Here is a 24,096-nt window from a genome sequence, read left to right as displayed (position 1 = left end):
GTGAAGTGTTGAACTGTTCTGAGAACACCACTTCGAAGAATGAACAGATACTAACCATCAGTGGCTAACGCTCACCCAGCTGGATGCTCCCTTCTGATTCCACCAGATGCAACCAGCCATCCTCTAAAGAAAGTATGAGCTCTGTGTCTGAGGGAAGGTGAGGGGAAAGGAAAGCAGGAAGAATGTAGAAGGTCTGAAAATCAGAATTGTTCAAAGCCAGCACTAAGAAAAAGCACAGGTGAACACAAATGGGCCTTTTGGTACACTCTGCCCTGCTTTTCCTATTAGGCGGTCGACAGGATTTGTGAAATTAAGTGGGAACTGAGTTCAGAGCCTGGATGGCAAAGGGAGTTCTGCTATAAGCTGTAATTGTGCAGCTTGCACACTTTGGGCACTGAATACATGTTGGTGTGTGGTAAGAATTGTTTGCTAAATTTTGGGAAGAAGCTTTGATGCAGAAAGGGCTAAAAAAAAGAAAAAGAAAAAGGCATTAAATCCCCAGTGCAGTAATAGAATTTGTGTAGTGAATGTTTGAGCAGCCTTTTCTTCCTATATACAAAGGAGCACTGAAGTATGAAAATCTCTTGGTATATGATGATATTCGGATATTATGTTGCATGTGGGGTAAGGGTTAAGTGCACAGATTTTGGAATGAGCCAGAACTGATGAAAATTCTGCCTCTGCCATTGACTAGCTGTTTAACCTTGGGTAATTTACTTAACCTCTCTAATCTTCAATTTCCCTGTCCATTAAAGGGGGAGGGGATGATAGCACCTACTTTTTTAGGTTGTGTAGTTTAATGAAATAGAATATATGAACCACTTAGCATGGTGCTTAGCATGTAGAAAATAGAGTATAATATTGCATGGTGTATATTACAATTATTATAGCCCATTGGCTGGTTAGCTTGCCTGTTAGGAGCAGCAGTCAAGATTGCAGGTTGGACCTCAGTGCTAGCTTTGTCTTTGGCTGTGGCCCCAGACTGCCTTCATCTGTCTTTGGTCACATAGGAGCCAAATATTTATGAATGTGAAGGGAATAGGGCAAATCCATCACCACTACAGGATAAATCAACCAGAGCATGCAGGTCTGTAATGCCATCTGCACCTATGGAGGGTGGTGTTTTCCCATTATGGATGGAAAGAAGCAGCCTGGTTACTTAGACCAGGTGGGAGAGTCCCACAGATGGCTCCCAGTTGGAGTTAGACAGACTGACATGTCACACGTAGGGTCTCAGCTCCATGTGTTGGATTCATAATTGGCTGTTTTGTTTTAACTTATTTATATCAATCTCTTGTCCAAAACGAATTTGTTTCAACTCCAGGGCAATTGATGAGATGACATGGAATACACCCTTACCCCGGAAATTTTTTGCGTCTCAATGGTTATAAATACCTCCATGCTATTGTATTTGTCACTCTGTATGCAAATGGAGGTAGGAGTCCGAAAGCTCATTAGGCAAGAGACAGAGGCTTGGAGCATGGAGAGGACCGCGCAGAGCTGAAGCTGATAACAGTGGCCTTGTCCAGAATAGTGCCTGGGAGCTTTCTTATCTCCCTTTGGCAGGAGGTGCTGTGGGCTTCCTGTGCGAAATCAGGAGTGAACGCTGCTTTCCTCTTGTTGTTCGGCTTCCTCCCCCCTCAAGACGGTTCCCAGCACAGTGATTATCTTTGCATCTTCAAACATGGCACAATCTACTTCCTTAAGAGCTTGATGTATTCTTAAGGCTTAGGCAAATTCCCTTCCCCCTAAATCTCTTTTCAAGTGCTGTTATATAGTCAGGTTCCTAAATGACATGCTATTTTTATGGTTCCAATTACAAAGAGGGAAAAAGAAGAAAAAAGAAAACAGTCCCCAAATTAGAAAATGGCCACAGAATGTGTCCTTTGCACTGGGAGGACCCTGCCGTGAGTCTAGCCTACAGTTTCCATACTAGGGCTTTTGCCATCAGCTGCCACCCCTGGGGGCCGGGGGTGGGGGTCAGAGGCTGACAGCCCTGCATGAACTTGGGCAGCAGACTGCACTTCCCTCGGGAAACGCCTAGACTTGCTGTACTCCAACATATTTCTTTGCCTTTCCTGAAGACCAGGAGTATGCAATTAAGATCTCTGCCTGAGGCATCCGTTTATCTTTTTCACTTCTTTGGGGGAAAAGGAATGGAATTAAAAGCTTCTTTTCCAGATACAAGAGAACGTCAGCTGTTTGATGGCACAAGGCCAATACAGGTGTGCCCGTGTAATAAACCTATCTACATGTAAGGCATATGTGCGTTGTGTATACCTGTAAATGCATTGAATGTATGTGAAGGACATGAGGTCAACCAGTGGCTCAAGGCATGAATGTTACAGTCCAAAAAACGGAGAGTAGGGTCTTTGAAAAATAGCAAAATGACTTCAGATTTCAAAACTAGCACTAAAATGTTTCAAGTAAAGGAGAAACTATATGATTTCTCTTGGGTTCATTTTCCTCTACTAATCAATAACAGTTAAAATGTTCACTTACTTTACCTGATGACTATAAAGAATATCTGTTAGAAATTGCATAAATTCCTTAAGGAATGGCCAGTCCCTATTATTCTTTCTTATTTTAAATCTTACAGCCTAACTGTAAAAGAGATATTTGGACAACACTTGGGGACATCTGGCTTATGAAACAGGTACAACTAGGCATAATGCATTATTTTCATGTACTTTCAAAAAGTACATTCTTTCAGGGATATGCACTGAAGTATGTAGGGCTGAAATAACACAACATCTGAGAATGGCTTTAAAATACTTCACAGGAGAGAAAAATGGAAAGAAATAAGTATAGACAAAACAACTGTGGCAAAACCCCGATAACTGTTACGTCCGGGTGATGAGTATATGGAGCTTTATTACACTAAGGCTGTACTTACCAATTATGTTTGAAAATAATGAACAACTAAAACAAATGAAAGCTCTTTCTAGAAACAGAGTATCGGTCCCCCATGAACATTTACAGATGTTCATGGAGTGCCACAGGCATGCTTGGCCCTTGTACCTTGAGGACAGAGTGAATAAGTAGATATGGCCCCTGTACCCTGGAGATGCTGGCCTAATGGGGCCACTTAAGACATGGTCCGGGGGAGGAGATGACAGGTCTGGAGAAGAGACCACCTAGGAAGACTTGGTGGTTTGACAGTCTGGAGTCCCTTCTCAGCTCAAGGACCAGAGAAGGAAAATCACAGAACTTTTTCCTGGTCATCACAATCCCATCTATCCTACCTTCTTCCTCTACTTATTTTAAGTAAATCATGGGCCACCATTGGCTACCTAAGATGAACTACTCATTCTCTTTGGAAATTGGGCTGTGAAATTCCTCCTGGTTTGAAAATCCCCATAATCTGCCCACGACAAGTACAAATTAGAGCCCAGCAGGCTCTCTGCTCACCACAAATTCTAGGTAGGGAATGGGCAATGAATGGCCTTGACTGTTGGACAGGGAAGCCTCGGATTTTAACAGTATAGTCATTGGAGCTTTGGGAGCAAAAAGGAGTCCACTAAAAACCAGAACATTTGGGGGTTTGGTCTGGGAGTAGTTTTGTGGGTGTTGAGGTGGGAAAAGCCAGCTGTCAGTAAGGCCAATTAAGATAGTACTACCCAGATCAGCATGAACTTAAGTGCCTTTTTTTGTTGTTTGGATTTTTTTTATTTATGTAGAACCTGGGATATGTAAAATGCAATAAATGGTTAATATTTCTACCAAAATTTGAGTAGTAAGCCATATGAAAACAAGCTTGCTGATAAGAAGATTTGAAAGAACATGCTCACTTCTCTCTTTAAAAGGGTACTCTACTAGCTAGTTTCATATAAGAGGTGTCGTGGACTTTTAGAAACAGAAAAGATCATTTTATAATTAAACACTTGAGGTCTAAGGAGCTAAAGAGCTTTTCATGATACCCCAAAACTTGGAAGTAAATAGAATTTAATAACTGCTTCATGCTGTGTGTTTTCATATACATTTAATTAGCCCTGGAAAAAAATTAGCTGTATAGTGAAATATTTGGATGAAAAACCAACCTTTTATAGATGTGAAATGCTATTATTTCCTCAAGGTTTCCATTCATTAACATAACTTCTTTTTTTCCCTGTGTTTGCATGTTTCCTCCACTAGGAACTAATTAAAATCAAGATATTAAATTTCCTAATTTTTGCATTTTTACTTACTACTTAACAGAAGAAGGTATAGAGATACACTGGTGTGGGTTTCTTTCACAGCTAAACATACGTTCTGTTTTTATTTTTATTTATTTTTTAAAGATTGTATTTATTTATTCATGAGAGACACACACAGAGAGAGAGAGAGAGAGAGAGAGAGAGAGAGGTACAGACACAGGCAGAAGCAGGCTCCATTTCATGCAGGGAGCCTGACGTGGGACTCGATCCTGGGTCTCTAGGACCACACCCTGGGCTGAAAGCGACGCTAAACCACTGAGCCATTCAGGCTGCCCTATTTTCTGTTTTTAAATTGTGAGGATGAATATGGAGGGGAAAAATCTAAGGAAAAGAAAAAATGTATTTTGTTATCTTTGTTATCTCAGGACTTAACCAATGATTTTTATTTTACCTGTCACCATGGGCTGGACCATGCTACAAAGCAATATAGTGATGACTTACTTTTTTTTTTTTTTTAAATAGGTATGACTTTTGCTCCAGCAAGGAAGAGTCTCTAATCGTGGAGCTGGACAGCAACATAGGAAACAGGATTGAGAGCATCACTCAGCGCACAGCAATAATAGAAGGAAAGAATAAGGTATGGTGTGTAAAAATAAGCACTGGCATGTTTATTTTTTAAAATCTTACTTTTTTGAGAGAGAAAGACCATGAGCAGGGGGTGGGGCAAAGGGGAAGGGAGAGGTAGGCTCCCCACTAAAGGGCCATGGGGCTCGATCCCAGGACCTCGAGATCATTCATGACCTGGGCCAAAGTCAGATTTTGTTTTGTTTTGTTTTTAAAGATTTTATCTATTTATTCATGAGATACACAGAGAGAGATAGGCAGAGACAGAGACAGAGGCAGAGGAAGAGGTAGGCTCTGTGCAGGGAGCCCGATGCAGGACTCGATCCCAGGACCCCGGGATCACACCCTGAGCCAAAGGCAGACACCCAGCCACTGAGCCACCCAGGCACCCCAGGGATATTTATTTTAAATACACACACTCAACAACCAGTTCTGGGTTTACTAGAACCAGAAGTAATGCAAATGCTCAAAGATTCAGAGAGAAGAAAGACAAAGCTCTGAAATATGTCTTCATGGAGAGATACCCTGAGACTGCTTAAAGTATGTTCTCTAACGGCCCACCAGTTGCAAAGGAATGAGTACTAGGTCCTAATGGAAGAGGGGGAAACTCTCAAGTATCAATGGCTTTCAACCCTGGCTTAATATTAGAATACTCCACCAATTATTATTACATTTGAATCTCTAGAGCAGAGCCCAGAGTCCATAAAAGTTCCCTGGGAGATTTTAGCATGTACTCAGGAGTGAGAATCTCTGACATACATAAAGTGGGGTGTCGATAAGCAAAAGCTAGTACAAGGCTTAGGGATAAAATGGAATATATCCATTTCACAAAATATCTTGTTTTCCCTCTCTCTTTGCAAAAGCAAAGCCTAAGTAAGAGTATGTAAACCTATATAGTGTATCAGGATTCCCTGACCTAAGAAATATAAATCAAAAGCTCAGTGAGGGGATCCCTGGGTAGCTCAGTGGTTTAGCGCCTGCCTTTGGCCCAGGGCGCGATCCTGGAGTCCTGGGATCAAGTCCCACGTTGAGCTCCCAGCATGGAGCCTGCTTCTCCTTCTGCCTGTGTCTCTGCCTCTCTATGTCTGTCATGAATAAATTAAAAAAAAAAAAAAGTTCAATGAGATATTGCCTGACACCTGTTAGAATAGGCATGGACAAGGACGTGGAGAAAAGGGAAACTTTGTACACTATTGGGTTGTAAATTTATACAGCTATTATGAAAAATGAGGTTTTTAAAGGTTCCTTAAAAACTTAAAAATAGATCTACCCTTTAATTTAGCAATTCCACTTCTGGGTATATAGCCAAAGAAGACAAAAACACTAACTCAAAGATATCTACACCCTTTATGGTCATAGCAGCACTATTTATAATAGCCAAGATATGGAAACAACTTAAGTGCCCACTGAATGAATGAATGATACATGGTGTGTATACACACAATGGAATATTACTCAGCTGCAGAAAAGAATGAAATCTTGCCACTTGTGACATGGATGCACTTTGAGGACGCTTTGCTAAGTGAAAGAAGTCAGGCAAAGACGGGCAAACACTGTATGATCTCACTTACATGTGGAATCTGAAACAAACAAAACCCCAAGCATAATTATAGGTTACAGAGCACAGATTGATGCTTGCCAGAGGCAGGGGGTAAGGGTTGTGAAAAATAAGGGAAGGTGGTCAAAAGGTACAAGTTCCAGTTATAAAATAACTAAGTCCCAGGGATGTATTGTATAACATGGTGAATATAGTTAGTAATACTGAACTGCATATTTGAAAGTTGCTAAGAGTATAGACCTTAGAAGTTCTCATCACAAGAAAAAAGATTGGTTTAACTATGTATGATGACAGATTTTAAGAGGACTGACTGTGGTGATCTGTTGCAATATACACAAATATTGAATTATGATGTCTGTACGTTTGAAACTAATACAATGTTATATATCAATTATACCTCAATTAAAAAAGAGATTTCTAACCAAAAAAAAGGTTCCCTGACCTAATGAGGGCCTAGCAGGTATCTTTGCTGGTACTTTTATAGTTTTAAGAAATTTTTATTGATGTATGATTGACCTGCAAAACCTGGATAAATTTCATGTATACAGTTTAATGACTTTGGAGATAAATATACACCCATGAAACCATCACCACATTCAATGCCATAAACTTATCCATTACCTCTAGAGGTTTCCTACTGAATGTATGAATGTATGAGTGAATCAATGATAACACATAGCAAATGTATACAACACAGCATTGTTCACTAGAAGTGCTAGGCTCTACATTGGGTCTCTAGGACTTATGCATCTAGCACAACTGAAACTTTGTAGTTTCTAGTTTGACCAATTTTGGAAGATTCAACTCTAAAAAAGGTGCCAAGAAACTGTAAAGGCTCTGAGATTGTACCCTACTTTCAGGCTAACAGGCCTGTCATAGTTCTATGTTTGGTGATTGAAGACCTACTACTCAGCGGGTCAGCTACAGGACTTTATTACAGCGGATTTTGAGGGCTTCAGGTTAGCACTGGTCCCCTTGCCCCCAGGTGCCCAGGTACAATCTGTGCACGCAGTGGATTTACAGAATAGCTAAGGAATCCTGAACATAGGGAACCTGCATTTTTTTTATAACAGGTGGTGGCCTTTGCTGCCCCTCTTGCACACTGTTCATTCCCTGTTCTCCTGACTTCCACTGAGCCTCAGCAATAGTTGACACCTTGTGAACCAGGCACATCCCATGGACCTCAGACTTTTCTTCTGCTGAATTCATGAAAAATGTAGTCTAGGGATCCCTGGGCGGCGCAGTGGTTTAGCGCCTGCCTTTGGCCCAGCGCGCGATCCTGGAGACCCGGGATCGAATCCCATGTCGGGCTCCCGGTGCATGGAGCCTGCTTCTCCCTCTGCCTATGTCTCTGCCTCTCTCTCTCTCACTGTGTGCCTATCATAAATAAATAAAATTTTTAAAAAAATGTAGTCTAAAAATCTGCTATTATCAAGCATAGGAGTAGTGATGCTTTAAAAAGGAAAAACCTATTAACTCCTTGCCAAACTATTTATACATGCATATCTTGATTCAGAGTAGTTTGTTTGTTTGGGTACTGTCTGCCTGAGTGTGGTTACGCTTATGTTATCTGTGTATTCAGCTGTATTTTTTGCATTTGAAGGCAACAAAGTAGATGGCATCATTCCTCCCATGCAGGATTGAACAATGATGACAAATAACATCTGAATTCCTTGTTATGTAAAACTTTTTGACATATGCTCATGTCAACATCATTCTTTGGCCGGCCAGAGTGGTTATCTAACTTTTTAAAGATAAGAAAACAGGGGTGATGAGATGAACTCAAAGCCACACAGCTTAAATGTGGCAGATGAGAACCTCAAAGCAAAGTCTTCCTATTCCAAAAGCCACAGCTCTACTAAAATTAAAGTGGTGACAGCACTTTAAATAAAAGCATGATTTTCATGCTTGCATGAAAATATGAGCAGGGCAGCCTGGGTGGCTCAGCGGTTTAGCACCGCCTTCAGCCCAGGGTGTGATCCTGGAGACCCGGGATCGAGTCCCACGTCAGGCTCCCTGCATGGAGCCTGCTTCTCTCTCTGCCTGTCTCTCTCTCTCTCTCTCTCTCTCTCTCAAATAAATAAATAAATAAAATCTTTAAAAAAGAAAAAAGAAAAGTATACCCAATCAATTCTTTAAAAAAAAAAAAGAAAAGAAAATATGAGCAATCACTTGTCAAGGATTTAAGAAGTGTTGTTATGACTACAGCAGTGGTTTATAATTCTTTTTCTCTAACACAAATGAACAGTAGTTTGAAACATCCCCTGAAGGGTAACTGTTGATGAGAGAGAGAGCAGTTCAATGAAATACTTAAAGAAAAGGAAATTCTATAAACTTGGAAATTCAATTTGAGCAACAGTACATATTTTTTTTTTTAAAGAAAGGAAATGCCTCACAGTAGAAAGCAGATTAGTTGTCACAAAAGACTAGAAAACTTCAAGATGCCATTGAGTGTATGTCCATTCATTTTGCCTTCTCCTGACTATATCAAGTAGAGTTACTGTTTACTGGTTATTTTAAAAAAAGGATTTATGAGCCTAATTCCAGTAGTAACTTTTAGTTATATTTTGGCATCCCAGCCACAAAACAAAATACAATAGAAAAGAAAGTGGAAAATGAAAAAGCCAAGCAAGGTTTTGGATTAGCCTGAACCATGGAAGAGCAACCTGACTCTATATAGAATACATAGAATACCTGGAAGGCATGGAGGGCGTGAAGTCACAAAACCCAAGTGAGATAAGGAACTTCCCTGATTGTTTCCAAGCGGCTTGAAACAAGTTTGTCTTGTGATTTTGTCATTATGCAGAGGTTTTACGTATAGCCCTCCAGACACAGTGGGCACTTACGCTGACCAGCCTGCAGCCAGGAGCCAGGGCTAAGCTCTGCCATTTTCTGTCTTGTGTAGCCACATGCACATCAGCCCCCTTGTCTGAACCTGCATTCCCTCCTCCAAAAGATGGAGCTAATAATATTTACCCTCCCTCGTTTGCCCCTTGTTATAAACATGATTGTCATACCCACCCTGATGAAATCCCCAGGTTGATGGTGATTGTATACGATGAAGACTATTTGTTCAATAATTGTCTGCACTGAAAAACTTTTAGTACTCTTTCTTTTCTTTTTTTTTATAATAAATTTATTTTTTATTGGTGTTCAATTTACCAACATACAGAATAACACCCATTAATACTCTTTCTGAACAAAGTTGATACCTATATCATATATAGATGGCATATCCTAACACTGGCTGTAACTGCAATAGATCATTCTAATTATTCAAGTCCTAAATTTAGAAGAATTTACCACTTTCACTTTTGGCATCCATGAATTTATTTCTGTGTATGTATGAAAAAATTTGTGATGATGACAGATGGAAAGTTTGCCATTTCAGTATTTGCGCTGGTCTTTCCTTTACAATTAAAACTGCTTTTCTGTTCTGTCCATATTTAGAAAGTATATTAAAGTCCCAGCTTAGACTATAATGATAGTTTTACCTACAGTCGCATATTTAGCCTGCCCAGCGACACCCCACACAAATCAGGGGAATGGAGGTCCTGCTGGAGCACCCATTGGATTCTAGGATTTCCTTTTTTTTTCCTTTGCTTTGTTTTTCATTTTGTTTTGTTTAACTCATAGAAGAGTGCAGCGGACAATAAATTTAGTTTCCTCATTGGCAAGTCTTGGCCTGGATTTGTGAAAAATGAGTCATCAATTGGAGTTGCTAATAGCAAGTGCGGAGTTTTAGTATTCTTTAATGGGGTTGCCAGACGATTGGGTTTGTAACTATGGAGTAGGAAGTAGAAGGAACCCTGTGTAAGAAAAAAAAACACCGAGGAAATACATATTACAGCATTATTTCTGTGAGGCTGGAGAATTGTGACAATTTTAATGTCTTAGAAACTGTTTCCATTGAAATTGTTTGAAGGCTACCTTGGAAAGTGCGCCATATGAGATTGAACCATGACAGAGGTCTTCAATCTAATGACAGAATTACAGATTATTTCTCATTTCCCACACTCAATTTCTTTGAATTCTCACATTCTATTTTCCCATCACTTGGCTCTAATGTGTCACCAAGGTTAATTTTAGGTTCTTCCGTGACCTTTATATATCTACTTTTATGTCTCCCTGACACACTTGAAAGGAAATGATACTAGAAACATCCCGAGATAAAAATCATGGGTCCATATTTAGATCTTTTAAAACTCATTCTGGAAATTAGACTGAATTACACATCATCCCATCCATTCTCGTCCATGAGGTTCAGACCACATTGTGGTAGGGAGTTACTAATGCTTAGAGAGAGGGAAGGAAGGAAGGAAGGAAGGAGTATGAATAACTTCCCAACTTACAGTACCTGATGACAGATTTCATCAGCATTCCCGGGTCATACAAAGGAACCCAGAGAATGACTTTCAGGGTCCATTTCTAATATCTAGATCCCAGAGTTCCTGGCAGGGCAAGTAGAGGCACCCCCAAAGTCTAGGTTCAGAGCTAAAAAAAAATTATGGCAAATGAAGACTAATTATAGAATGAAGACATGCAACATCCTTGAGAATTTCTTTTGATGCACCTTCTAAATGATTATAATTTCAAACATATGTGACAACTCAAATTCTTGGCACTTTCTCTTTTAAAGTATTAAGTTAATATTTGGTGTTCCCACTGTTGAGCTATTTTCATTTTTTTCACCTTTTGAAACAATAGTATTTGGTTATGAGCACTGGGGAATGGATTTGTCCCTTTTACTCAGAAGACTTCTGCATTTAGACTTAATGTCTGTCCTAAGAGAAGTTATCCGCTGCCCAGAAAAACCATGCTCACCTGTATCTCACACTTGAGCTCCTTTTTCTGACCCTGTAATATTTATACTTCAATGAACAAATATTTTTTGTTTTTCATGAAAGTATGTTTTCGTTTCTAAGTTAAAAATATATTCTCTGGAAAAAGAAGTGCTCTAGAAATCAGATAATTTTTTAACATACTTGATCATACATAGGATATTAATTACCTCTTTTAAAAATTTCTTCTTCAATTATAACTTTTTCATTCATCAGTCAGATTTTCAAACCTTATAGCAACATATCAGTTGAAAAATAGCTTGCAGCTTATGTAAAATAATAAGAAAGCAGTATTTCTCTACATAGTAGCATTTTAGCTGATGTGACCCATCTCTGCCAATTTAAGGATATATTCTTTTTTTATTTAAATCCAATTAGCCACCATATAGTACATCATTAGTTGCAGATGTGGAGATCAGTAATGCATCATTTGCATAGATCACCCAGTGCTCATCACATCACATACCCTCCTTAAAGGCACGGTGAAATCAAAATAATTTTAATAGAAATATAGATGCAACTTTCAGATTCAGGCAGTCACTATCCCTAATGTCAGACATCCTTTGGCCCAAATTGAAATGAGTTTCTCACTTATTTACTGAGCCACAAATTGAAGAATGTAGATGAAATTCTGCTGAGGCCCCTGAGGATAAACATTTGAGAGCTAACGTCGTAAGAAAAGCAGTGCTTGAGCTGAGGGTGCCTTCATTGGTGTCCCCTGGGTCGGAACTTGTCGCATACCGCTTCTAAGCATCTGAGCCCAAGTTTGCAGAGACCAAATAAAGAAGTCAGCCTCTTACTTGATGGCCTGAATTGTCCCAGCAACCATGAGCTGACACGTCCTTTTACGCTGTCACCTACAAGCTTTTCTTCGGACTACTTCCATTGCTCTTCCATGGCTCTTAACTGGTGGGTACAATAATTAAAAGAAATATTCTGAATAGCATTTCCTTTTGTTTCTTGCCCCTTTATATAGATTATTAACACAGGGAAAGAGACACCTGAGTTCCTTTCATAGTTTCCTCTGCTGATCATTTGCCTCCAATGTCAGTGTTTCTCTGCTAAAGAAAGAATAACATATATTTGATCTTCAAGCAGGGAAATTCTTCCCTAAGAGTAAGGAGAGTGTCACACTCATCATCTCTGTTTCCCTGACAACATCTGTGAAATGCCTTGATAAATCTCAATAGATGTTTGCTAAGTTGAATGAAATTGCCACATATTGCAGATGCTTTCATTTCTAGTAATTTCAGTAACTCACAGAGGATATATGAGTAGACGTAATTAAGCAGATCTAAGAAACAGAAGAGGCAAGCTCATGTGATATACACAATACCATAGTGAGAATTACAGAGACTTTGGAGCAAAAAGCTTGCTTGCTAAAAAAAACTGAGAGTCTATTTTTCAGTTTTCTTGATCTGTAGGTTAAAGGTAATTCATTGGCTAGAATATGAGAACATAAGCAAAGTGCTTATTAGCCCATTACTTAGCAATTCAAAAAATGCTGGAGCCCTTTGTAGAACTTGGTTTCATCATCTAATAAAGCCCACCATCACATTTCTGCTTATATATTACTTTAGCCTGTATGTCCCTTGATCTAATACCACTTCAGTTAGGATACCCTTTTTCGGGAGGAAGCATCAGCAAGCCTTGCTAATTTCAAAGCCAATGACCAGTTACTCTTGTTCTAGGAGATAATCTGTAACAATTTATAAGTAACTGGATGCACTTTTTTTTTTTTTTTAATACAGCAACTAACTCCTCTTTTCATCCATTTCAGATAAAGGATGCATTATACTTTTGCAAGGCTGGGTTAAATTTTAAAACTGTCAGCAACCTGTTTCATTTTACTAATTTTTATCTTTAAAAGAAGACAGCACACTGAGGCTTTAAGCTGTATAAATTTGTGTTTCATTACTCTTTGAGACATCACAGTGTAGAAAGAGCTTTCTAGCTCACACAAATGTGACCACTAGCCTTTCTTTATGGGCTCATTTGTCAAATAACAGCACTCGAATCTAGTGAAACAATAGGGTTTTCACAACTTAGATCTTCATTTTCTAGATCAGGAGTTGGCAGACTGAGAAACTAAGTAATTTACAAACACACAGAGCCTTCGGGAGCTTTCCAGAACCTTATTAGCACCTTCGGGGCTACGGTGTTACATTCCTTCAGTGCATAAGAGAAATATGGCCAACCTCTCCCTTCTGTCCTTGCTCACTTAACACGCCCATTACAGAAGCAAACAGCAAAGAAACCTCCTGTTAGCAAGTGGCATCCATAGGCTCAGGTCATCCAAACAAAAGGGAGGCCTCAGCCTCACCTGTTCCTCTCATTGACGTGAAACTGACCACCTCTCAGAGTAGGACGTGCAGTCCCGCATCTCAGCTTCAGGTCTGTAATTGTTACGCCAGCAGCACGAGATAAATAAGCCTGAAACCCTCATACGAGTCGGATGTCATAGCCCCCGGTCTCCTGAGGATCTGCTTTCCTGTTATTTTTCCATTCTTGCTGGGGCTCGGCAAAGAGAGAGCCTTCTGGTAACTGCCATGTGTGCAATACTACTTTTGTTGAATGAATGGAACAGCTGAATCGTCTCACCCTTAGAAGATGCTTAGGGGTGTTCAGATAGTTCTTTCCTCCAGCTAAAGGTTCCTTCTCTTTTACAGACGGCTAGCACCTTGGTTGTGGCTGACGCTAGAATTTCTGGAATCTACAGTTGCATGGCTTCCAATAAAATAGGGACTGTGGAAAGAAACATAAGCTTTTATGTCACAGGTAAGCTGTTTATCCTATACTCGCAAAGCCTGGAGACCTCACTGACCTTTCATTATGCCTGTTCTTAGTGTACTTAGAGCTTGAGATTTGTTTGTTTTTAAACAATCCTATAAAATTGTTCAACTTGGAGTACCTTCATCCTTGTTCTCAGGAGTAGGATCCTACAACACCACTGGATCTCCTAATGAATTATTTCTCCGAGTTACCTTTTAGAGTTCTGTGAGTTCTGGATCGTGTATTCAGGATCTTGTCATGTTCATTTTTGAACTCCTTTCAGTACCTGGCACAGGGTCAGGTACGCTGTGGTTGCTCAGTAATAATTAAGGACACCACACCTGTGATAACATGTTTTTGTCTTTTAAACCGAGAAGCTCATTGTCTCACAACTTAAGTAATTTCTACTTTTGAGGAATGAGGCTCTCCTGTAGAAATCTGAAACTGAATTTGTTGTCCGTGATTAATGTGCTGGGTTTTGGTAGCATTTACAGATTTTTAGCCTCACATATGATGGTCTCTACAAATCTCAAAACTTCCAAGGTACACAAATGGCACTCCCTATGTCCCTCCATGGGTACAGGAAGGAAGTAAGTAGCTCAAAGTATAAAAACAATTGCCTGGCTCTGCACTCCCCCAATTTTCTGAGGAAACCCGGGCAGTTTGCCAGCTTTCTGGAAACTTCGCGCTGCATGGGGCAGGCTGCAGCCATTGCCTCGAGTTCTCTAGAAAGAAATAGGTAGGTCTGGTTGCATGAGACACACAGGGTGTCAGATCACAGGGAGCCTTCCGGCCAGTTAGCCAATCCTCAGAGAAGCTGTGTCGTGGGAGATCTCCTGCGGTAGATTCTCACAGAATGTCAGAACTGCAAGAGACTTTAGAGGCTATTTAGCATTATAGCCCTCACGCTTTGCAAGTGAGGAAATGGGGTTTGGGGGGTGGGCAGGGACACAGCGGAACCACTCTAGACCAAGTCAGCCCCTGTCCCCTTACATCCGAGGAGCGGATGGGAAATCATCTTTGCATCCATTCCAAATGTGAGAAGTCCTTTATTTAGAGAAGGATTCAGATAGCCGTTTCACAAATAATTGGTTCTCTAATCAATCTCTGATGATTTAGACTAATTACAAACAAAAGTTTGTACTGTCCTTTGTATTTGCTTGCAAACAAGTTCCCATCCAAATCCATAGTCACTGTATATATATGATTTAAAGTGTAAAAGATTGGGCAACTCCTGTTCCGAACATTCAACAAGTTTAAACAAGTTCCACGAGCACTAACTATTGAATAGAACAGCTCAGCTCTGTACGGAGCACATGAACAGATATCAGTGAAGCCCTGCCTTTACAGGAAGACAGTTTTAGCACAAAAAAGAAGTGGTGTCTGTACCCTGATATCAAAAGGTGTGTGCAGAAGTTATGTGGCAGATGCATTTACCAACGCTAAGCCAATGCTGTCCAGTAGAAATACAAGAGCCACATATATAATTTAAAATTTTCTAGTAAACCACATCTTTAAGAAATAAAAAGTAGAATGAATTTTATTTAACCCAGTATATCCCAAATACCATTTCAACATGCAATTGATATTTTTAAATGTCACAAAATTTTAAAATATTTTAAAAATATTTAATAAAAATATTAAACTTTTAAAATTTTAAAAGAACTGAAATAAAATTAATTTAATAAAATTCAGCTCTTCCGTACACTAGGCACATTTTAATGCTCAGTAGCCACACATAGCCAGTGGATTCTGTATGTACAGTGGAGCTGTCAGCCTCTAGGAAGGAAAGGCTGAGATGGTCCTGGGGGGAGGGGAGGGCATGAGATTTGAACAGGTAGAAAGAAGACAGGCTTGCCTTGGCATTTTCAGAGCCAAGGGAAAGAGTACCAATGGAGAGCCATAAACCATATATGTAACCATATAACAAGTTCTCAATGAAGCAAACGAGTCATTATGTTTCAGCTCTTTGCAGACAAATATACATTATCTCCATGATACATACCTTGCCGGAGAGGTGAGATGCAAATTTAGAATTCTGGGCCTACTCACAGCCCCACAACAGAACGTGGCAATGCTTGGAGGTATAGAAGGAACTGCCCCCCTCTCTCATCTTCTCTATTTCTGGCTCTGTCCAACTACTGCACCTGCGTCTATGGTCTCCACAGCCCACACATCCAAGCACTGTCCACACCGCTGACTAACAGTCTTCCCTGGGATCTAGAAATGTGCACACCAATGAGCAATTGGACCTCAAGAGGACAAACCTAGGGAAGAGATCTTTGACAGTCAGGAAGCAGACTTGGGATCATCTTTTCAAGGAATTCTGGGATCCCAAGGATTGGAAGCCAGATATGGAAGTGAGGGTGGCATGCTTCCTTGACCCCACAGACTATACTATGAGGAGGGGGACAGCCAGAATAGAGCCATCTAAAGGCCCAGGACAGGGATCCCTCTTGCCTGGGTCTGAAGACAGTACCGGAAGAAGAGGTACCAAGAGTGGAGGGGAATGTTGTGTTCATTTCCTTCTTCAGAGTCCCCAAGAAAGATTAATTGATGCTCGGCCTTAATTGCAGCTCCAATACCTAGCCTATCCCACGGAGCTTTGCATTGGCTGCATGTCTGTCTGTGTGGGGTGGTATTACTGACAAAGCTAATCACCTGTTAAATGCAGAGATTCCCTCCTACCTCTTACCACATTATACAGTTTATTACCATGGAATGGTTGAAATCTAGATCTCAAGGCTTGTCCATAGAAGGGAGCTATGAGAATTGGATCCAGGCATGCAGACTTGAGGCTTACAATGCTTTTCCTCTAGAAACTCAAGAGCTTTAATCTTACACTGAAATGGAATATCATTGCTCTGAATTCTTTCCCACCAATCCTGAAAAGTTCTAGTTTTGGTAATCGTAGATTAATCTGCTTATATTTATTGTTTCTTTCCCCACTAATGACTACCTTTTTCTCACTGGAGATAAAACTAGATACTCTCAGGAATGTTGGTCCTTACACATATATTTTCTGAAAAATGAACATGTTTACTCCATGTTTATGCTTGACCTAATGCAAGGACTGCTTTAAGAGATCTAAAATTTAACTGTTCTAAATCAAAAGATCTGGATTTGGATCCTTATTGATCCATTTCATGCATGTTGCCCCTTCCTTAAAATCTAATAACAACTCACACAGTTGCCTTCCTAACAGCACCAAATGAAAACAAATTCTCTGTGACCTTTAGAATTCTCTACTGCTTCTACTCTAAACTTTGCCATTCACTTGTACATAGTAACTACTTGAAACAAGCAAAACTTTCTAGTAAATGTACCTCTTAAAGAATGTTATTTCTGTTCTTCAGTAGGAAGCCTTCTTTATTACCACCTGACAAGTGAGGCACCTCTCAGCCTGTTAATTTCTGTGCTTGTCTGTTTCATGAACTTAAATTCACTGTTTGCTCCAAGTCAGAATGTATCCCCCACAAATATGCATCTGTGTAGATTCCTCCTTGCACCTAACCCTAAGTGGAATGTCTCTTCTAAGCAAAGATCGATTCTTCTCCACCATACCTCATAAGATGCCATGGATGTGATATGTGTTAAGGTGGGTGAGTGTCGGTTGGTGTCAATGAGGATTGTGATAAATCTGCAACAGATACTTAAGTGTGGGAAGGATTCTTGCTTTCACTTTGTGAGAAGGCAAGTCCTTGGGTCTGTTTTTGTACACAGGCAAGAAAAGAAAAGAAAAGAGAAAAGAAAAGAAAAGAAAAAAGAAAAATCCACATGAATTAAAAGGAAAAATCCCTCTGGATTCATTAACTAGTGTTAGGACATTTTATTTATCATCTTCTGTGGCTCAAAAGAGAAAACCAAAGGAGTTATTCTGAGAAATAGACAATCATTTCTAAGGGGCTGTCTGGTAACATGAACCAAATTAACTTCACTCATAGTGTCCTTGTATGAGCAGACCTCAAAACCTAGTTGGTTCTTTTCTTTTCCTATGCGTGTGTTTTTGCGGTTTGCTGGCACTCCGCATGACCATGGGTGTGTTAGCAATTACTGAGGGCGAAACAGGAACAGCACTGCCTTATCTCCCTGGTTTCCCAGTGTCACTAAATGCATTTTATTTTGAGATTCCTGGTGGTGCTTGGCAAAGATAAACAAAATCTTCCATCAGGAAACCTGTGAGCTATTTCCACAGGAAGTTTCAAATCACTAAAGTAAATAGAAACTCTACATGATCTCAATGGTGTTACTTGGGCTCGCTTGGGTTCTAACCACCAGGACGGGACCTCATAAATGGAGAGCCTGTGTATGGTCTTGAGACATGATCTAACTGTGGCCAGTGCCCAGTACTTCTGGTATCTGTGTAAAAGTTGACGGCTGATGTTTTACTCCTCGGGCTTGGAAGATGTCCCAAGTATAAAAAGATGCTGAATTAGAGGGGCTATTTCTGACACCTCATTGTTATGTTAAAAATGAGTGTCAGCTGCTTCTGCATCTTCTGGCACATTCTTAGATACTCATTTTAAAAGCAGGAAAACCTCTGCTGGTCTCCTCTCTCTCCAACCACTGACAGCTTCATAAGCCACAGCTACCCCCTGCTCCCAGGTTTCAAATGAATACTTTGGCATTTCTTCAGACGTGACACTTTATAATAAAGCCAAAGCCCAGAAAAATCAGAAAAACAAGCAAAGTCAGATTTAGGAAAGAGTTGATATGATATCTAATTTTGGACTATTGTCCCCTTAAGGTTTAAAGGTTTCTTTATAGCTTTGTGTGCAACGGATAATAATAATAATAGCAGAACATAGTGCTTTTCATCTTCAAAGTACTTTGTAAAATGTTGGCCCAAATTCTTTGCTCAAATACAGATATGCCACTAAGTAACAAGCAATGGGAGGGTTTTGGGAGCAGGTCAATTCAGGGCCAGTAACCAATGATTTTTTTTTTTTTTTAATCCTCTGGGGATATGGTCCAGAATGAGACTAGGGAACTCTGAGCACAAAACCTAAGTGACAGTCCAGGGTGGGAAGGCTGAGGAGAGGAGCTCCTGAGGTGTTGCTGGAGTTGGACATGAAGGCTATAGCTGGGGACTGACACAAGAGAAATGGCTTTTAATGGCCCACTTTCCGAAAACTATTTTTTTTTTTAGAGTAAATTTTTGAGAGTAAATTTCATTTTTTTTTTAGAGTAAATTTTTTTTTTTGAGAGTAAATTTCATTTTTTAAAATTATCCTCCCCCTCCCCCATTGTCCCCTGGCTTTGGAATCAGGCAACTCTTCCAGATTAGTTGGCTGCATTTTGTTCTTTTTATATCCGGGTAGAACGATCACCATGAAAGGAGCCCTGTGCAAATGACATAACTCTAGGCCTGCCCACTGTGCCAACCAAGAGCAGGCAAGACGATGGCACAGCAGTAGGAGGGAGATACTATGCATTCAGTTGTTGGAAACTGGAGAAATCAGCTATTTTGTGGTTTTGTTTTGTTTTGTTTTTTAACTGGAAAAGTTTAGGATTATAGTGGTACTGGCTGGCATGATTGAAGTCCCCTACCATGTACCTGAGACTTCCTCTTCTCACCTGGTCACAACTTATTTTGGTTAGTTTCACCATAACACCACCCTAGGTTCTTTATTTTTATTTATTTATTTATTTATTTATTTATTTATTTATTTATTTATTTATTTATTTATTTTTTATGAAAGTCACAGAGAGAGAGAGAGAGAGAGAGGCAGAAACACAGGCAGAGGGGGAAGCAGGCTCCATGCACCGGGAGCCCGACGTGGGACTCGATCCCGGGTCTCCAGGATCGTGCCCTGGGCCAAAGGCAGGTGCCAAACCGCTGCGCCACCCAGGGATCCCAGCATCCTGGGTTCTAAGTACAAAGAGGACTTCCCTGTTCTGCTCACTCACTATGCACTAAAGAAATGAGGGGCACCTGGGTGGCTCAGTGGTTGAGCATCTGCCTTTGGCTCAGGTCATGATCCCAGGGCCCTGGGATCGAGTCCCACATCAGGCTCCCCGAGGGGAGCCTGCTTCTCCCTCTGCCTATGTCTCTGCCTCTCTCTGTGTGTCTCTCGTGAATAAAAAGTCTCTAAAAAAAGAAGAAGAAATGGGAAATGTGGTTATCACCGCAAGATGTAAAACAAACTCCACTTTGAAAAACGATTTGGGGCAGACAGGGATGATGTTACCATCGTACTAACCAGCCTGTTTGGCACTTCCTGCCTCACTTCTGATGACACGAACTCGGTTCTGACCTGGGTTTGATCAGTTCCTTGAGAATGAAAATATAAACACTCATCCTTTTAATGCTGACGCTGAGAGAATTTGTGTTGGGACCATTCTTAAGATCTAGGACAATCTCCTGACGAGATTGATTTTTCTATGAACTGAATTCTTTATTTTTTTTATAGATGTGCCAAATGGATTTCACATTAACTTGGAAAAAATGCCTACGGAGGGTGAGGACCTGAAACTGTCTTGCACAGTTAACAAGTTCTTATACAGAGACATTACTTGGATTTTGCTGCGGACAGTTAAAAACCGAACAATGCACCACAGCATCAGCAAGCAAAAAATGGCCACCACTAAAGAGTACTCCATCACCCTCAATGTCACCATCAAGAATGTTTCCCTGGAAGACTCAGGCACCTATGCCTGCAGAGCCAGGAACATATACACAGGGGAAGAAATCCTTCAGAAGAAAGAAGTTACAATTAGAGGTGAGCACTGCAACAAAAAGGCTGTTTTCTCTCGGATCTCCAAATTTAAAAGCACAAGGAATGATTGTACCACACAAAATAATGTAAAACATTAAAGGACTCATTAAAAAGTAACAGTTGTCTCATATCATCTTGATTTATTGTCACTGTTGCTAAACTTTCCGGCTCAGAGGAGATGCTCCTCCCAAAATGAGTTTGGAGATGATAGAAGTGATAATGAGCTCCCAAGGTCCCAGCTCTGGGCTCCCCACTCAGGCTGAGGGCTCTGTTCTCTGGGGCCGACTTGGTGCACGTTTGGATTTGGAGGATCCCCGCAGTGCATTCTCTGTGGTTTTGTTTTGTTTTTTTTTTTTTCCTCTTTGCTGTCTTCTCCTGCCTGATAAACAACAACTTGGGACTGATCCTTTCCTCCCACTTTGATGCCAACCTCTTTGTATGTTTCAGTTTCGAAGCTGCGCAAACTGAATAATTGAAACAAATGCTGGTTTCTGCCAAAGATGGACATGAATAAGTTAATTTTCCAGCTCAGAATGAGTACAGTTGCATTTGAGACTGTTGGACCTCTGCCTGGTTTTGTTTTGTACCATTTCATCTGCTCTCGAGTTGTAAATAGCACCTGGATAGCAAGTTATAATGCTTATTTATTTGAAAATGCTTTTTTTTTTCTTTTACATTAAGCACATTAATCTTAAACTGGAGCTTCTAAGATGGGCCCCAGGAGTGCAAGATGTCGGTGTAATTCAGAGGTATTAAAGCTTTATCACAGTATGAATTCAGATTGCCCACCGGGTCCAGCCCACGTCCTGTGTCTGTCTGGGTAGCTAGCTGACTAGTCGGTGCAGGGCTTTCCCCTCACTGCCTCTGAGTGGACTAGTCAGCTCCCAACTGCATCTGAAAAAAATGGGCATCGTGCCTTCGTCTTACATAGATTCATCCCCTGGTGATTCTTTTAAAGAACTCTCTCCTTTTGAATTGATGGCATTCAAAGATGTACCACAATGAGTTTATCAAGGCAACCGAGGCTCTTGTGACCAAAAGGTTGAATGCATTCTTCTAAATGTAAATCTGAGAGCTGTCCATTAAAAAAAAGGAAAAAAGTCCACTTTCCCCATATGCAAATATTAATGGGATTTTTATGGGGATTAAAAATGGCAAAACTACAGAAGCAGAATTCAGAGCCGTTTAAAAATACACACCATTTTTCAATCGGGAGAGATTGTAATCTCCTTTTTTAAGCTTGCATTTGAGGGGAAAGTGACTTTTCACCAATTTAATATGCATTGTTCTGTTGTTTTTATTTATGATTGATCATTGTATGTGCCTTGCGTGAACTATTGGAAAACAAGCTACAATGACCAAAATAGCCATGGCTGAGAGCACAGTGGCTGGGCAGTTCAATAGAAGGTGACAATATGACAACTTTTCAGGCTTGGGAACTCACCAGACTGTTTCCTCCTTTAGGTAACAGACTCTGTCCCACGGCTAAACTTGTCTTTCACGTGGGAATTGCTTTTGTCAAGTGTGAAAGAGTAAACAATAGCATTTCCCCAGAATGCCAGTTTTATGGAGTCCCAAATGCTCTGAAAACAATTAGCAACCTGGAAGTTGTCAGCCCAGAGGAAAGAATAATCAATTGTATCTTGAAATTTTACCTATGGCTCTTTTGCCTGGAGTCTTTGTTCATTCTAAGTCAGCATGTTCCTTCAGGAAACAATGCCTTAGTGCCACGGATCGTGGGGACTCCATTTTTCCTAAAGCTGAAAAAGCAAATGGGAGGCTTCTGGAAAAATGGCGAAGCAGACATGTAGAAATGACCATTTCCTTCCCTTCAAAACTGTGATTGCAATTTTTGCGGGGAGGGGAAGGGTGTTCATATTTACAGGAGAGGATCTTAAGTACTTCCAAGGGATGACTTTAAGAATTCCACAGGGTAATTAGTTGTTCACTGTGTAATTCATCCTTCCAGAGTTTCAAAAAGAAAAATCAATTGATTGGCTTCCATTTTGTATTGGTTGCTCTTTGGGGCAGGCAGGAAGGGAGAGATAATGGGTAAAAGAGAGAGAAAGAAGAGCCTAAAATAGAGAATGATTAAGTTGGGGTAGAGGGCATGAGGCTGGTTCCTCAGTCCCCTGTCCAAGTGAAGGAGAGACTATATATTTATGAGACCTGGTGGATCTTTGGGGCCATAACGTCAAAAGCTAAAAGAAGAACCTGGTGAGGAGCTATCTTTGGCTACTGATAACCAGCAGAAATATTCTGTTAATTCTGATTTTCTCCATTTGAAGGGATCAGCTCCACTTTGTCAAGTTTTGGAAAGCAGCTCCCTATTTCCACCAAATAACTTAGGGTTAATAATAAGGGTTCAATGTACCTTTCTTACCTAAAATGTCAAAACAGATTATAAAGTATACAGGGGAACTGATAAAATGATTCATTGGTTGATTGGTCACTTAGACACCAGTCAAAAATGAGATTGTTCACGTAGGAGAACATGTTTTTCAGAAGTGGGTACAAGGAAAAATAGTATACTGTATGTTTCAGTCATGTTTATATGAACTTTGTATTTAATTGAGAGTCCAATGTTTATTCTGCAGCCTTTTTGCTGCTTCTCTTGTCTGAAGTTTGTCTAGTGCAGATAGGGCCTTTGGGAGTTCTCATGACATTTCTGTTAAACTGTTCTCTTTCACATAAGTGTTTTCCAGTACACCTGTCACGGAAGCCAAATGCTGTCTTTGTCGATGATGCTATAGTTTGTAGCTATGAAAATAATTTGGGTGTTGTAGGTCCTATATTCAGACTTCCTTTTTATAATAAAGCCTCTGGGCAATGATAGATTATTTTATTATATTTAGTGCATGGGAAATAGTCAATGAGGTAGCGGAAGCTATTCAAATATAACTTCGTGAACTGTGACATAAATGAGATACGTCAAATTTGGCTTGCCACTGTAATAGACACTAAGTAGTAATACGACACTGTTCTTCATTATCTTGTCATGTTTCACTAATACGTTTGGAACCTTTGCTGTGTAAAAATGTCAAAATTGTAACAATCAAGTGTGTAAAAGTTATCAGCATTGAAGATTTTGATACCTGGCCGCATTTGCAATTAGGAAAACCCATTTGGCAGATTGCACAGAATGCAAACACAGAAATGCTGAAACGGTCCTGCCTGGGGAAGCATAATAGACTAGAAAGATCCAGAGAAGGCAAAAGGGCCGTTGCGATCATTCATTCCAAACTATGAAGAGTGTCTAAATCAGGGCTCTCCTTTCAATGCTCTTTTCAGCCTTCGGATTTCATTTTGTATAAAGTGAGGAAAGACTAGTGATAAGCTTTGGGAATCAGAATTTAATGAGAAAGCTGTTCCTTGGAACAGACAGTAACCCTGCCATGTTATTATGCCCTGTCAACATGCTGTCAAAGTTGTATGATAATATACTT

General features: G+C 40.2%; 1 protein-coding gene across 2 annotated transcripts in view; it reads left to right on the top strand.

Moving 5' to 3' along the window:
* The window catches only part of FLT1 (fms related receptor tyrosine kinase 1), a 175,718-nt gene that overhangs the window by 75,939 nt on the left and 75,683 nt on the right, over positions 1–24,096 (top strand). For both annotated transcript variants that reach the window (XM_072719891.1, XM_072719890.1), the window contains exons 11-13: positions 4,659–4,773; positions 13,829–13,937; positions 20,345–20,653. In XM_072719891.1, coding sequence (XP_072575992.1) covers positions 4,659–4,773; positions 13,829–13,937; positions 20,345–20,653 — 533 coding nt within the window. The remainder of the gene's footprint in view (positions 1–4,658; positions 4,774–13,828; positions 13,938–20,344; positions 20,654–24,096) is intronic.

This window comes from Vulpes vulpes, chromosome 9, assembly GCF_048418805.1.
Source record: "Vulpes vulpes isolate BD-2025 chromosome 9, VulVul3, whole genome shotgun sequence".
NCBI classification, from domain to species: domain Eukaryota; kingdom Metazoa; phylum Chordata; class Mammalia; order Carnivora; family Canidae; genus Vulpes; species Vulpes vulpes.
Note: the sequence above shows the minus strand (reverse complement) of the source record. Positions and strands in the feature narration are given on the sequence as shown.